The following is a 14,622-nucleotide window of genomic DNA, read 5'->3' as shown; positions in this document are numbered from 1 at the left end:
GGCTCCACTTTCCCTGGCTGGGGGTCTGTGAGTCACCTCTCACCCCTTGTGTCTCCTGGGGATTTTCAGACCTGCCTTTGGGGGGCGCGCGTGCGTAGGCGCTGACCTCCAGGCCGAGATGTGCAACACGCAGGTAGGCCTGCTTCCTGGGCAGGGTGGCAGGGCGCCCTAGTCTCTGCCAGGAGAGTGCCCGTCCGCCCTGTCCCAGCACTGGGTGTAAAAGCAGTGTTCTCCATCTTTCCTGTGTGCTGCTGGGTGGTGGTCCCTGCCCTGGGTCCTCACACACTCTCCTGGAATGCCCGCCCCAGCAGAGAAAGACGCTGTCGCCCCCACTTTACAGAGCAGGGAACTGGGGTGCACCCGGGAGCCAGGCTCGAGCCCGCTTCATAGCCCTCGCGCTGCAGAGTTCTCTGCTGTCTCCCTGTGGCACGGGACCCCCACCCCAGGTCCCCTGCTCGAGTCCCCACCCCAGGTCTCTTCTGTGCCTGTCCCCCGCCCTCTCTGGCCAGGCCTGCGAGAAGACCCAGCTGGAGTTCATGTCCGAGCAGTGTGCGGAGACCGACGGGCAGCCCCTGCTCCTCTCCCCTGGCAACATCTCCCTCTACCGCTGGGGCCCGGCCGTGCCCTACGGTCAAGGTGGGGCCTGGGGCTGCAAGGGGGAGCCGGGGGCCGGCCAGCCCACCTTCAAGCCCATGCTGCTGACAGCGGGGCTCCAGCTGGGCGGGGTCTCGTCCTGGCTCGGCCCCTGCAGCTGGGGATCTCCGAGTCCTGGTTTTCCCGCCTGCACAGCGGAGACTAGAGTGTGTCTCCCTGCTCGGGCTGCAGGAAGGCCTCAGTAGCCCGTATTACGTCTTGGCTGCGTTTATAGCCTCAGGAGGAAAACAGAACCCCTGCCCGAATGCTGTGCGGAACCTGGGTGGTGCCAGCAGGGGCCCGGCCCACCTGGATCGTGCCCGGCAGGGTCAGCGCCCTCCCTACTCCCTGCCGCCCCTGCACTGCGGTTCCCTTCCTTCTGTCTTCCCAGGGGACGCTCTGTGCAGACACATGTGCCGGGCCATTGGTGAGAGCTTCATCGTGAGGCGTGGGGACAGTTTCCTGGATGGGACCCGGTGTGTGCCAAGTGGCCCTCAGGAGGACGGGGCCCTGAGCCTGTGTGTGTCGGGCAGCTGCAGGGTAGGCGTGTGTGGGCAGAGGGTGCCTTTCCATCCCCGGTGGCCCTGAGGCCTGTCCCCAAAGACCCAAGATGTAAAGGGGCCTCCTGGTGTGGTGGTGGTGAGTGTGAGCACTGGCTCCACGAAGCTGCCACCGTCTGCACGGGGTGACGCTGGGACACGGGTGACCTTGGGCTCAGCCGGGCGTGAGGAGCCGTGCTGTGACCTCGGGCAGGTGGGCAGGTCCTTTACGCTTGCTTCTTGCGTGGACATCGGATGCTCTGAACGTGGGCCCAGAGCATCTGTCATGTGAATCTGAGAGCCTCCGAGCTGTGGGCATCAGTGGGCCAGCCCCGCCCATGGCACGTGTCCCGGTCCCACCTGTCACTCCCCGATTTCACAGACCTTCGGCTGTGACGGCAGGATGGACTCCCAGCAGGTGCCAGACGCGTGCCGGGTGTGTGGAGGGGACAACAGCACGTGCAGCCCTCAGAACGGCTCGTTCACGGCCGGAAGGGCCAGAGGTAGGGGCCGGCCCCCCAGCCCCCAAGGAGCCCCGGCTGCCCAGGCTGGGCATGGGGTGGGGCGTCCACACGCTGGCTCAGTCCTGGATCCTCCCAGCGAGCCTCAGCCTCCACCCCCCATGCTGCCAGCCTCCCCACGTGGCTCAGATTTCGGTGGTGGAGTCACATGGGGACTGTGGTACATCTAACGGCTGCTCACTGTCACTGCAATGGGGACAACAGTGCAGGCAGTGGGCAGTCTGTTGTGGGCCGGCCCCTCCTCTCCGGCTCAAGGCATCCCATCACGGGGGATGATGTACCCAGAAAACCCTTGACCCCGATCTCTTTATGAAAGAGGCAAGGTCATTTGCAAAGTCAGGGCTTAGAGGATTAGTGGCGGATTTGGGTCCCGCCTCCCTCTGGCAGCCCCAGACTGAGCCCAGAGAACATTGGGTTCCTCCCCCTCACCAGGGCGGCGTCCTCACAGGTGGCCCTCTAGCCTGGCCTTGATTGCCCCCTGTGACAGGGGACTCACTGCTTCCTGAGGCAGCCCCATCACATTGTAAGCTTTCGGTTTTGAAGCCCCCCCCTTTTTTTGTGCCACTGCCATTGGCTCCCCTGACTGTGATGCGGGCGCCTTGGGCCGCCCAACCTCCTGCTTCCTCCTAGAGTACGTCACCTTCCTGACGCTGCCTCCCAACCTGACCAGCGTGTACGTTGCCAACCGCAGGCCTCTCTTCACACACCTGGGTGAGCAGGCCCGAGGACGCCCACCGGAGTTAGCCAGACCTCAAAGGTTGAGGGCGCAGTCCCCAAGATGCCCTCGCTTCCAAGTCCGGGGGTTCTCCGGGCCCCCGTCAGCTTGGACAGCCCGCTAGGAGGACTCCCAGAACTCAGAACTGGTCATACTCACGGTGGGTTACGGCCGATAGCGGGAATGAATCGGGTCAAAACCGGCCGAGGAGGAAGACGCCCAGGGCAGAGCCCAGAGGGCGCGGTGTCCGGTATCGAAGTGCGACATGGTACATGGAGTACTGCCAACCCAGGGAGCTCCCCAAGCTCAGTGTCCAGTTTCTCTCGGGGCTTCGTTAGGTGGCCACGGTTGGTTGATTGACTGCTTGATCGATGGCTTGCATGGATGATCTCCGTCTCCAGCTTGCCTGATGCCATGTGACCCAGAGCCCCCCTAGATCACATCAAGTGTTTGGTCTTTCTGGTGTGGCCAGACCTCACCTTGGACAGAGGCACTCCTGTTGGCTGATGGAGGTTCCTTCCCGGAAGCCAAGGACAAAGGCGGATGAATGAGTCCTGGGCAAGACCAACTTCCTTTTTTTTTTTTTTTTTGTATTTTTCTGAAGTGAGAAGCAGGAAGGCAGACAGACAGACTCCCGCATGCGCTTGACCGGGATCCACCCAGCATGTCCACTAGGGGGCGATGCTCTGCCCATCTGGGGCGATGCTCTGCTGCAACCAGAGCCATTCTAGCACCTGAGGTGGAGGCCATGGAGCCATCCTCAGTGCCCGGGCCAATTTTGCTCCAGTGGAGCCTTGGCTGCTGGAGGGGAAGAGAGAGACAGAGAGGAAGGAGAGGGGGAGGGGTGGAGAAGCAGATGGGAGCTTCTCCTGTGTGCCCTGGCCGGGAATCAAACCCGGGACTAACACACACCGGGCCAACGCTCTACCACTGAGCCAACTGGCCAGGGCAAGGCCAACTTCTTTACTGCTCAGTGCCCCGTGGGGCCTTGCTTCCAGGGGACGCCCACACCTGACCTTTGAGTTCAGAGTTGGGGGTGCCTGCCTGGTGTCCCTGAGCCCCTGAACCTGCCTGCAGAGCTGGTGGGAGGGTCCTTGGACAGGGAAGCAGGTCTGCGGTGCTCACCGGCTTCTGGGTAGAGGCACAGAGTCACTGCTGTGAGGGAGCCTTCTGTGGTCAGCCCCCTGTGTGCATCGTGTGTGGGGGGGTGCCTGCAGAGACCACCCAGCCAGGACACCAGGAGGACCTGCTTCTGGGAGATGGGGACCTGGGGAGGAGGACAGTCACAGATGCAGCCCTAGAAATGACATCCCATCAGCCCATTCCTCAAAGTTTAAGGCTTAAACCCAGACCTCCTCTGTGGGAGGGGGTGGTGCCCACCTCCCACGGTGATGGGCCTCGCTCCCCCCACAGCAGTGAGGGTCCAAGGGGGTGGTGCCCACCTCCCACGGTGATGGGCCTCGCTCCCCCCACAGCAGTGAGGGTCCGAGGGGGTGGTGCCCACCTCCCACGGTGATGGGCCTCGCTCCCCCCACAGCAGTGAGGATCCGAGGGCGCTATGTTGTGGCTGGGAACACCAGCATCTCTCCCAGCACCACCTACCCCTCCCTCCTGGAGGACGGCCGCGTCGAGTACAAAGTGACCCTCACCGAGGACCGGCTGCCCCGCCTGGAGGAGCTCCGCATCCCGGGGCCCACTCGGGACGATGTGGAGGTCCAGGTGAGCAGGAGGGCCTCCCCCTGGGGCTCCCTTGTTCATCTGTTCACTCACTCACTCACTCTCTGACTCAGCGGTCATTGAGGGGGGGAGCCCACGCCATGGGCGTGGTGAGACGGAGAGCCCTGTGCAGGGGTCAGAGGGCTTCCCCAGGAAGGAGGCCGTGGGCCTGTGGTCTGAGACGAGTCACGGCTCCGGCCAGCTGGGCAGGAGGGGTCTTGGGGAACACTGGAGCCTAGGAGGGCAATCAGGAAGGATGGAGGAGGGGAGCCCCCAGACAGACCTTGTGGAGCCCTGCCTCCGGACCCCCTTCCTGACCCGCCCGCCTAGAGCCCCCCATACCCTTCCGGATTACCACCCTGCACCTGCCAGGCACTTTAAGATTCCTGTCACCGCCCCACGCCCCACCAGGTGCTCCTAGAGGCTGGGGCAGTGTCCCCTTCGCTGCACTGTCCCCAGACCCTGGCATGCGGTTACCATCACCGATTGCTTCCTGAGCAAAAAGACTAGAGGGATGGAGGAGTGAACTGTGAAGGCTCCCGGGGAAGGGGGCGGTGACAGCGGCCGTCAGGGAGCCCTTGGACGAGGCCCTGGGCCCGCCGTTTGTGTCATGCAGGTGTACAGACGCTACGGTGATGAGTTCGGCAATGTCACCCGCCCAGACATCACGTTCACTTACTTCCGGCCCAAGCTGCAGCAGGTCTGGGTGTGGGCTGCCGTGCGGGGGTCCTGCTCGGTGAGCTGTGGGGCAGGTGAGGCCCGGGGCGGGGCCTGCCCGAAGCCTGGGGTGTCCCCTGCGTGGAGGTGGCCTAGCCTCCCTCTTCCTTCCCAGGGCTGCGATGGGTGACCTACAGCTGTCTGGACCAGGCCAGGAGCCAGTGGGCGGAGGCTGCCCAGTGTGGAGGGAGCCGGCAGCCCGTGCCATGGCCAGAATCCTGCACCCCCGGGCCGTGCCCCCCGTAGTGAGTGCTGCCTGCGGCTCCCGGCGGGGTCTGTGGTGGCTGTGGGCTCTCCCCCGGACTGTGGAGCCCTGGGCTGGGCAGGCGGTCTCTTGTGGGTGCTCCCACTCAGTCCTGGGGGCTGCCCCGTGAGGCGGGTTCTGTCAGTGCCCCTGTTTTACAGGCGAGGACACTGAGACTCAGCAGACACAGGTGACAGTCGCCCACACCTGATGTCCCTAGTCTGTGGGCAGCACACGCTCTCTCTGAGCTCAGGTGGTCCCTGCAACATGGAGATGACCACCCTGCTGGGGGTGGGGGGCTGGGTGGAGACTCGGGGAGGTGACAGTGGAAAGCACCTGGCTGGCCCTGGCCCTGGCCCCGGGCAGGTGTGGTTGGTAGAAGCATATCATTAGGGACAGGGCTGGTGGGTGCAGGGCTGGGGACACCTGGAGGACTGGAGGGCTGGGCCGGGTGTTCCCTGTGCTGCATCCAGGTACCTGCAGGGACAGGGGGCCCAGCCCAGACAGGGAGGCGACTCCGTTGGACAGATCTGCCTGCCTCCCACCCCGTCTCCCTGAGCCAGCTGGGGGACCTGCCCGGGGGGCCCGATACTCTGTCCCTGTCTCCCCCAGCTGGGCAGCTGGAGACTTCGGCCCGTGCAGTGCGTCCTGTGGGGGAGGCCTGCGGGAGCGGCTGGTGCGCTGCGTGGAGGCCCAGGGCCACCGCCTGAGGACACTGCCCCCGGCCCGGTGCCGAGCGCTGGCACGGAAGCCAGCTGTGGTGGAACCCTGCAGTGCCCAGCCCTGCCCCCCCAGGTGAGCACGGACTGGGGGTGGGGGGAGATTCTCCCTGCCGAGGCCTGTCCCTGCACTGAGCCCCACATCTTCTGAGTGACCCCTTATCCCAAGGCCTCCCGCCAGGCCCCGCCAGTCTGGGTGGCCCAGAGTTAGGAGTGCCAGCTTTAGAATTACTTAACTATCCAGAAAACCCTGGACCGGCCATTTCTCTCTCTGAACCTCCCAAGTCCCTGCTCTGGGAAGCAATAAATGTCACTTTGTCATTACTGTCATCACTTCCCTGGGGCCTCTCGCCCCTTCGCTGTCCAAGCCGACAGAGGCTTATCCTTCTGATTTGCGGCTAACTGGCTGGGTGACCAGGGCAGGTCCCCTCCCTCTCTGGGGCCCGAGGTCTGCTGCCCGTCCAGGGGGGAGTGGGCTGCCCGAGGTCGCTGGTGGCCCACACGTGGCTCGGGGCTCCTTCCCTCTCTCATGTCCGCGCGAACGTAGCCATCCCCGTTCTTCCCGCCGGGGGCTGGTCTGCCTCAGAACCCCTCTCCGCACGGCGTCCCAGCAGCCACGGCCCCTCAGGGCGGGTACACACACTAGCCGATTTCCTGTGCCCGACCCAGCTGACCTGACTGTGCCTGACGCCGGCTTCTGTGCACCTGCTGGGTTGTGGGGAGCCATGTGCTTCCCCGGCGGGGTTCCCTCTGGAAAGCAGGGGGCTCGGGCCTGTCACGGCAGCCTGGGTGCCAAGTGTGGTGCCCATGGCTGTTGGTCCGGCCCTTCAGGGAGATGCCCTGAGCTTGTTTCTTTGTGGGACGACCCCCCTGTGGGTTGTTGGATACAGGGTGTGTGTGGGGGGAGCAGGTTCACCCCATGCCAGGGCCCAGGCTGCACTGACAGCCTGGGGGCAGAGGCAGGGCCTGATGGCTGTCCTGTGCCCTCAGGTGGGAGGACCTGGCCCAGAATGTGACTTGTGCGCAGGGGGCAGATGGCCCGGGGGCGCCAGTGACTGCTGGGCCCTGCTCCACAGACAGGAAGCCAGCTGCCATAGAGCCCTGTACGGAGGTGACATGTCCTCCGGGCTGGGGCCATGTGAGTGGCGGGCAGGGCGGTGGCGGGGCCCCTGGGTCCTCATCTGGCCGAAAGGATGGGGAACCCCGGTTACTGTTGGCCTCCCGGCCGGTGTGAGACTCTCCTCCCGCAGGGCTGCCATCTGCCGGACCCCTGGTCCGAGGATGAACTCAGATACAGAGCTCAGGGCCTCCTGGAAGCCCTTCCTGCTGGCCGGCTGGGCCGAGAGGACCCAGACCCTGTTAGAATGCTGCCCGTTCCCAGCTGTGCAGAGAAATGTTCCAGGGACTCGAGGCTGGGTGTGGTTGCTTGCAGGCAAAGGGCTGGCCCCCCCTCTCCCCTCGGGGCTGCGGGGACTGCAGGCCAAGCGTGCCCGCAGGCCCGGCCCCTGAGCCCCAGCTCTCAGCCCTGCCCCATGGTGACCGCTCACGCAGAGGCACAGGTGGGGTGTGTGGTGAGGGCATCTGTGGAGGACGGAAAGCAAGTCTCCCCGGAGAGGAGCAGCAGGGAGGGGCACCTTCTCAGGTGCTGGTGACCACTTCTCTCTCCTGAAGAGATTGGGACCTTCTGGGGGAGCAGGGTGCGTCTGGAGGTGGCATGCCCAGGCCCACCGGTTGCTGCTTGCTCCCTGCAGCTGGACCCCCGGCCTCTGGGAGAGGAGGCTGCATCCCCCTCGGGCGGTGCCAGGCTGGGGGCTCAGGCCGCACACGTGTGGACTCCCCTGGCGGGGCCGTGCTCTGTCTCCTGTGGTAGAGGTGAGCACCCCCCCCCCGAAGACCAGCCCCCACGGGCTCACTCTGATGTGCCTACATTTTGCTCAGTTCTAAAAACCGTTTGAGATGGCTTACAGAAAACCCAGACCACACAAAAAAATGACGTAGTTAATACGAGGAGCTGGGGCAAAGTGCAGGCAGCCGTGTAATGTGTTCAAGGATTGGCGGGAAGATAGCGGAAGGTCATAAACCTCGGGAGGGCTGGCCCCCAAGGGCATATTTCTTAAGGTCTAGAAAGGCTGAGAGGGATGGGCCCCAAAGTTAACTCTGAGTTCCTGGTGACCAAGCCAGAGACAAAATGATCTTAAGATGCACAGTGTTTTTTAAAAACCCTAACCACCTGGGCCTGATCAGTGGTAGCACAGTGAATAGAGTGTCAACCTGGGACACAGAGGTCCCAGGTTCAAAACCCCAAGGTTGCCAGCTTGAGTGTGGGATCATCGACATGACCCCATGGTCGCTGGCTTGTGCCCAAAGGTCGCTGGCTCAGCTGGAGACCCCAGGTCAAGGCACATATGAGAAGCAATCAATGAACAACTAACGTGATGCAACTATGACTTGATGTTTCTTTTCATTTTTTCTCTCTCGTTAAAAAAAAAAAAAGGAAAACAAAAACCCAACCGTTTGGTCAGTAAAACTTCAGCATATTTAGACTCAAGACCGAAGATTTCTTTTGAGGATACTACTAATAATGTTTGTGGAAAAAGCAGTGAGAGATGTTCATATAGTAATTCTCACCACACCTCTCACTACAGAATGGCGCTGCCACTTGGTCAGCACCTACTGTGTGCCAGATAAGAAGTGTATTGCCCCTTCAAAAATCTTTTCTTTTTCTTTTTCTTTCTTTTTTAAAAATAAATATTTATTTTAATGGGGTGACATCAATAAATCAGGGTACATATATTCAAAGAAAACATTTCCAGGTTATCTTATAATTTAGTTCTGTTGCATACCCATCACCCAAAGAGAGATTGTCCTCTGTCACCTTCTATCCAGTTTTCTTTGTACCCCTCCCCTTCCCCCTCTCCCTCCTCCCCTCCCCCCCCCCCCGTAACCACCCCACTCCTGTCCATGTCTCTTAGTCTTGTTTTTATGTCCCACCAATGTATGGAATCCTGCAGTTCTTGTTTTTTTTTTCTGATTCACTTATTTCACTCGGCATAATGTTATCAAAATTCCACCATTCTGCTGTAAGTGATCCGATGTCATCATTTCTTCTGGCTAAATAGTATACCATGGTGTATATGTGCCCCATCTTCTTTATCCAGTCCCTTCAAAAATCTTTATACATATCCCTGCAAACTAGGCATCAGTATATGAAAATCCCTGAGGCTCAGAGAGGTTAGGTCATTTGTCCAAGGTCACACAGCCAGTAAATGGCAGAGCCAAGACTCAAACCCTCTGCTTAGAGCTCTTCAGAGAGCTGGGCAGCTGTGTCCTGGCTGAGCTCTCCTTCTGACCACGGGGTTCCTGCTTTCCTGCAGGCCAGATGGAGCTGCGTTTCGAGTGCATGGACTCTGCCCTCGGGACACCTGTCCAGGAAGAGCTGTGTGGCCTGGCAGGCAAGCCAGGGAGCCGGCAGGAGGTCTGCCAGGCTGCTCTGTGCCCGGCTTGGTGAGTGGAGCAGGACTGTGCAGGGGCATCAGCCTGGGTCCCTGAGGGAGGAAGGTGCCTGACCCTGGGGTGCGGCCTCCTACAGAGCACTGGCCTTTCCTCCCTGCAGGTGGGAGACCCGGGCCTTGGCGCCGTGCCCAGTGACCTGCGGAGGAGGGCAGGTGCCGCTGGCTGTGCGCTGTGTGAGGTTGGACCACGGACGCTCCATTCCTCTGCCTCACTCCAAGTGCTGGCCCGTGCCGCGGCCCGGCCCCCTGGAGGACTGTAGCCCAGAGCCCTGCCCCGCCAGGTGGGCCCCTTCCCAAGCAGGCGGGCGGTCCTACCGGGGTTTCCTGGGGCTGCGTGTGTAGTGCGTGGCACGGACCCAGGAGGTCGTGGGTGCACATGGTTGATGGTTCACTTTGTCATCGCCTGCTCTTCACCGAGCACCTGCTGTGCCAGGCGCTGTTCTGGCACCAGGGGCACAGCAGTGAGCAAGACAGGCATCCTGTCTTCCTGGAGCAGATGCGGGGGCACGGGGCACGGATGATAGATAAATAAGACCGGCAGGAGACCCCGGGGCGGGACTGGTGCAACGCGGCTAAGGAGGCAGGAGGCAGGTCCTGGGGCGGTGGAGCCAGGATTCCCATCGGAGACACATCTCAGCAGGACCCCTGGGGTGCCCTGTCCCTCCCCGGCTACCTTTTGGACACATCTGCTTTTTGCCCTCCTCGTCCCCTTCTGTAAAATGGGTTCTTCTGCATGTTCTGTGTCCATTACTTTAAGTCCCTCGCTGGAGACATACAGGGTGACCCCCAGAGTGAGAGCCTCTCCAGGCCCCCCCTGGTGTGGGGAAATGAGGGCCACCCCTGGATCCTCTGGGCCCCCCCCCGACTCCGGTGTACCCCAGGTGGCGGTACAAGCTGGCGGCCTGCAGTGTGAGCTGCGGGGGAGGGGTGGCGCGGAGGATCCTGTATTGTGCCCGGGCCCACGGAGAGGACAAGGACGAGGAGATCCTGCCGGACACCCAGTGCCAGGGGCTGCCTCAGCCAGAGCAGCAGGAGGCTTGCAGCCTGGAGCCCTGCCCACCCAGGTCAGCAGCCCTAGGGCATCCAGTAGGGGGCCTGAGCTCCCAGTGTGAGCTGACACCAGGCCAGGTGCCACAGGGGTTACAGGAGGGCTCCGTGGCCTGCGTGCAGTCGGACCACGGCCGAGACGTGCAGGTGGACGAGGCCAGGTGCCACGGGGGTTACAGGATGGCTCCGTGGCCTGCGTGCAGCTGGACCATGGCCGAGACGTGCAGGTGGACGAGGCCAGGTGCCACAGGGGTTACAGGATGTCAGTGGCACAGGAGACAGCCTTTAGGACACGGGGCCACCTGGCAGGTTGTACTAATTTCTAGAGGTGACCGTCCCATCCAGCAAAACACAGACAGCACTGTTGGTTCTCGTGGGGGCGTGGGTGGGGGAGCCCTAGGTGGGGGGGCCTCACCACGGAGGAGGCAGCATTCAGCGGAGCCTGGGGGTGGGCCCAGCTGGGTGGGCCCAGCTGGGGCCCAGCACCGCCGAAGCCGACACAGGACAGAACAGCGCTGAAGCGGGGTGGGGGCTCAGAGACTGGGCTGGAGCCCCGGGGAGGGGAGGACAAACATTCACCGCCGTGTCCACAGTCCTCCCTCACTTCTGCATATTTAATAACGCCCGGCTTCTCTGTATCGTGTTGCAAAGCCGGGAGCAAACTTTATTTTCCCAAACCAGTCACCAGCGGTGCTCCCTGAATTTCTCGCAGGGGCTCCGTTGTCACGTCCTCGGTTCCTGTGTCTGTGTGGCCCAGGGGAGGTTTCCCCCGCGCTCTGCCGGCTCCCCTCTCCTAGTCCCATCCCCAGACCGAGCTGTCTTAAATCGGCAGCTGGACGATCCCTTGCCGTCCCCCCCCAAAGTGTCCGTTGACTTCCTTGCTTGTGCGAGCGTCCAGTGGCTTTGTACCCCGTTTCTTTTCCACGTCCCATTCAGAGGTGATCCGGGATTCGTGGGAATTTCACAGGCACGTTGCCTGGCCCAGCAAGCCGCTCTGTGGTTGTCACTGGAGGTGGTGTGAGGGGGGGGACGAAGGGGGCGCCTGGTTAAGGGACAGGAGGTGTCTTCCCTGCAGAGCCGTTCCCGTGCCAGCAAGCGCTGGGACTAGACAGGAGGGGGTTCAGGCCTGTACTGTGCAGGAGCCCTGGAACACATCCTGGATGACCATCGAGGGGCCCAGTGGGGTGGTGCCATCCTGGCGGGGGGGAGAGGCCCAGCCTCTCTCTGGGGTCTTTTCCTGCAGGTGGAAAGTCACGTCCATTGGCCCATGCTCAGCCAGCTGTGGCGTTGGCACCGCCACACGCTCCGTGGCCTGCGTGCAGCTGGACCAAGGCCGAGACGTGGAGGTGGGCGAGGCGGCCTGTGCCACTCTGGTGCGGCCACAGGCCAGCATCCCCTGTGCCGCTGCCGACTGCACTTACACGTGGCGCGTCAGCCCCTGGACACAGGTGAGCGCTGGGGCTGGGGCTGGGGCTGCGGGTGTGTCAGCTGAGGGACCTCAAACACGGGGACCCTGGGGAGCTTTGTTTCACTGTGACCCCCTGAAAGGAGACGGAGAACTGGGGATTGTTGGGGAAGGGGCAGTCCAGGCACCTAGAGATGGAAGACAGCGAGGCCTAGACATATGGAGAGAGCCGGGCCTTAGGAGGCCCCGAGGTCTGGAGACACAGGAAGGTGAAGGGCAGATAACTCAATTCCACACGGACAAGCCAGAGCCATCTGGGCCCAGCACCTTGCAAGGCACTAGGAAGATGGCGGGAAATAGGCAGGGTCCTCCTCAGGGGCTCGCTCACGCCGAGAAGAGGCCGTGCAGATGGCCACCACCGCCGGCCTCGGTCAGAAGGACCAGGGGCACCTGGGCCCGGGCGAGGTGGGTTTGGAGGAGGGCAGTGCAGGGCAGGAGGGCAGGTGGGCGGGCTGCAGAACTGTCAGGAGGAGGAGGAGGCCTTGCCGCCTGACCCCTGCTCTCGGGTTTGGAGAGACCAAGAGGCCTTGAGGGTGACAGATAGAGACCTAGGCTTGAGTCCCTGCTGCGCGTCCCTGTGTGACCCAGGCAGGATCACCTCACTGAGCCTCAGTTTCCTCATCTGTAGAACGGAGACAGGTACCCACCTCCAGGGCTGTGCAGAGATTCTATCCGCTCGTGCCTGGCCTGTGGTCGCCTGTCCTTGTCGCCCTCAGGAAAGGTCGGCCCAACTCTGTCCCCTCTTTCTGGCAGTGCTCCGTCTCCTGTGGGGTTGGCACCCAGCGCCGCCGTGACACCTGCCTGGGTCCCCCGGCCCAGGGGCCCATGCCTGCTGACTTCTGCCAGCACTTGCCCAAGCCAACGACGGTGCGGGGCTGCTGGGCTGGGCCCTGTGCGGGGCAGGAGACACCCAGCCTGGCACCCCATGAGGAAGCCACTGCCTCTGCTTCCCCGGAAGGGCCCCGGCCCTGGGCCCACCTCCTTTCCCCAGCTCTCCGGACTCGGGAGCTCTTGCCGGGGCCCACGGAAAGCCCTGTGGAGTCCAGTATGTTCCTTCCTCCCTCTGTCTGGGCAGCTGGCTGGCTGTAGGAGGCGTGGCAGAGGCTTCTGCACCTGGAGACCCAGGACGAGTTCCTTGTGGGGATGTCCGGGGGGCTGTCTGTGGCCACAGCACTTGGGTCCCTGGGATGTGTGTGGCTGGGCTGAAGGGATGGGCTTGGGAGAGCCCCACTGGCCAAGGGCAAGCTCGCTTTTATTATTATCTAGGGAGGGTGACACGAAGGTGTCCGAGTCAGATCCCAATCTGTGACCCACAGTCACACACCACTTTACACACTGCTTCCCTTGCTGGAGCATCGCGAAGTGGCTCTGTGCCCTGAATGGGGACATCTGACCCTTGCAGCCCCCACCCCCGCCCCAAGGCGGCTTCTGGCTGGGCCCCTGAGGATGTCAGCTCTCTCCACTTCAGCCTCCTTCCCCAGCATGGGAAGCCCCAGCCCTGCCCTGCCTGGAATGCCCCACCTGGCAGCTCCGCTCACCTGTGCTCCTGCTCTCTGTCCAGGTCCCTGTGGCCGGCAGCACCTCGAGCCAACAGGAGCCATTGACTTGCGAAGCCCCGGGCAGGCTGACTGTGCCGTGGCCATCGGGCGGCCCCTGGGCGAGGTGGTGGTCCTCCACGTCCTCCAGAGCTCTCTCAACTGTAGTGCCGGTATGTCTAGGGCCACGTGAGCACCTGCTGCAAGTGCCAGGGCCTGCCAGGTGCCTGTGGGCACAACTCCAGCATGCCCACTCCGGGCAAGACAGTCTAGTAGGCTCATGCTTTATGATAACTTGGAATTATAGCCATCTCAGGACTGGGTGTGATGGGGAAACTGAGGCTAGGAGAGATTAAGTAACGTGTCCAGTTGCTTAGGGTCACCTAGCCAGTAAGGGGGATGGTCGGGCCCCGCACTCAGCCCGTCTACCCCAGGGACACTGTACTGCTGAGCCCACTGGGGGGTGCAGGACCCTCACTGCAGTGCCCCTCCCCAGGGGAGATGTTGCTGCTCTGGGGCAGGCTCACGTGGAGGAAGACGTGCAGGAAGCTGGCTGGCATGACCTTTAGTTCCAAAGCCAACACGCTGGTGGTGAGGCAGCGCAGCGCGCGGTTGCGTGGCGGAGTGACACTGCGCTATTCCAGCCGGCCTGCCCCAGGAACTTTCCACCGAGGTACAGCGAGGCGCCGGAGGCCCCGCCCCCGGGGCGGGCTGGGTGGGTGCTGCCGCCAAGTGGTGGAAGCCACGCCTTCCTGGACACCCCCAACGTCACCACCCCGCGGTGGCTAGTGTCAGTCTAAAATGAGTTGCCAGCATGAGGTCTCATGATACGTGCTGCGCCCCTTGCTCTCTGGGACCCTTCAGCAAGATGGGCAGATGGGGATTCCAGCCACATGCGCACCCCATCCCTTAGGCCACCATGGCCCCATACCCTGGCCCTGGCACTCTGGTCCTTCGAGATCCTTTAGGATCCTTGTCTAAGCCATAGTCCCCCAGCCCGGTTCCTGTGTGCAGTCCTCTTGTCTCATCGCCCGCAGAGCAGGGTGTGTACTTGCTTGCACACGTGTGCACACGCACACCTCGTGCAGAGGATGGCATCCCAGGGGCCCCCGCTTTGCCCACAGTCCCACACTCAGTGTCCTCAGATAGCTCTCTAGGCTGCTTCAGGGCGTTCCCTCCCCAACAGCCCAAGCTGGCCGAAGGCGGCTTCCCCAGCCAGTTCCAGGGGTTTCTGGTCCCCCGTCCCGGGCCTCAGGTGA

General features: G+C 62.6%; 1 protein-coding gene across 3 annotated transcripts in view; it reads left to right on the top strand.

The window, feature by feature from the left end:
* Nucleotides 1-14,622, top strand: part of ADAMTS13 (ADAM metallopeptidase with thrombospondin type 1 motif 13) — a 28,747-nt gene that overhangs the window by 12,419 nt on the left and 1,706 nt on the right. Inside the window, exons 12-29 of one of the 3 annotated variants that reach the window (XM_066255799.1) lie at nucleotides 70-133; nucleotides 510-636; nucleotides 1,025-1,173; nucleotides 1,555-1,675; nucleotides 2,324-2,404; nucleotides 3,946-4,127; nucleotides 4,741-4,876; nucleotides 4,957-5,086; nucleotides 5,698-5,880; nucleotides 6,795-6,942; nucleotides 7,556-7,676; nucleotides 9,179-9,308; nucleotides 9,418-9,597; nucleotides 10,198-10,380; nucleotides 11,607-11,811; nucleotides 12,582-12,873; nucleotides 13,390-13,536; nucleotides 13,860-14,036. In XM_066255799.1, the coding sequence (XP_066111896.1) occupies nucleotides 70-133; nucleotides 510-636; nucleotides 1,025-1,173; nucleotides 1,555-1,675; nucleotides 2,324-2,404; nucleotides 3,946-4,127; nucleotides 4,741-4,876; nucleotides 4,957-5,086; nucleotides 5,698-5,880; nucleotides 6,795-6,942; nucleotides 7,556-7,676; nucleotides 9,179-9,308; nucleotides 9,418-9,597; nucleotides 10,198-10,380; nucleotides 11,607-11,811; nucleotides 12,582-12,873; nucleotides 13,390-13,536; nucleotides 13,860-14,036 (2,756 nt within the window). The remainder of the gene's footprint in view (nucleotides 1-69; nucleotides 134-509; nucleotides 637-1,024; nucleotides 1,174-1,554; nucleotides 1,676-2,323; nucleotides 2,405-3,945; nucleotides 4,128-4,740; nucleotides 4,877-4,956; nucleotides 5,087-5,697; nucleotides 5,881-6,794; nucleotides 6,943-7,555; nucleotides 7,677-9,178; nucleotides 9,309-9,417; nucleotides 9,598-10,197; nucleotides 10,381-11,606; nucleotides 11,812-12,581; nucleotides 12,874-13,389; nucleotides 13,537-13,859; nucleotides 14,037-14,622) is intronic. The other 2 variants (XM_066255800.1, XM_066255801.1) reach the window with 2 other exon arrangements.

Source organism: Saccopteryx bilineata, chromosome 2, assembly GCF_036850765.1.
Source record: "Saccopteryx bilineata isolate mSacBil1 chromosome 2, mSacBil1_pri_phased_curated, whole genome shotgun sequence".
Taxonomy (NCBI): domain Eukaryota; kingdom Metazoa; phylum Chordata; class Mammalia; order Chiroptera; family Emballonuridae; genus Saccopteryx; species Saccopteryx bilineata.
Note: the sequence above shows the minus strand (reverse complement) of the source record. Positions and strands in the feature narration are given on the sequence as shown.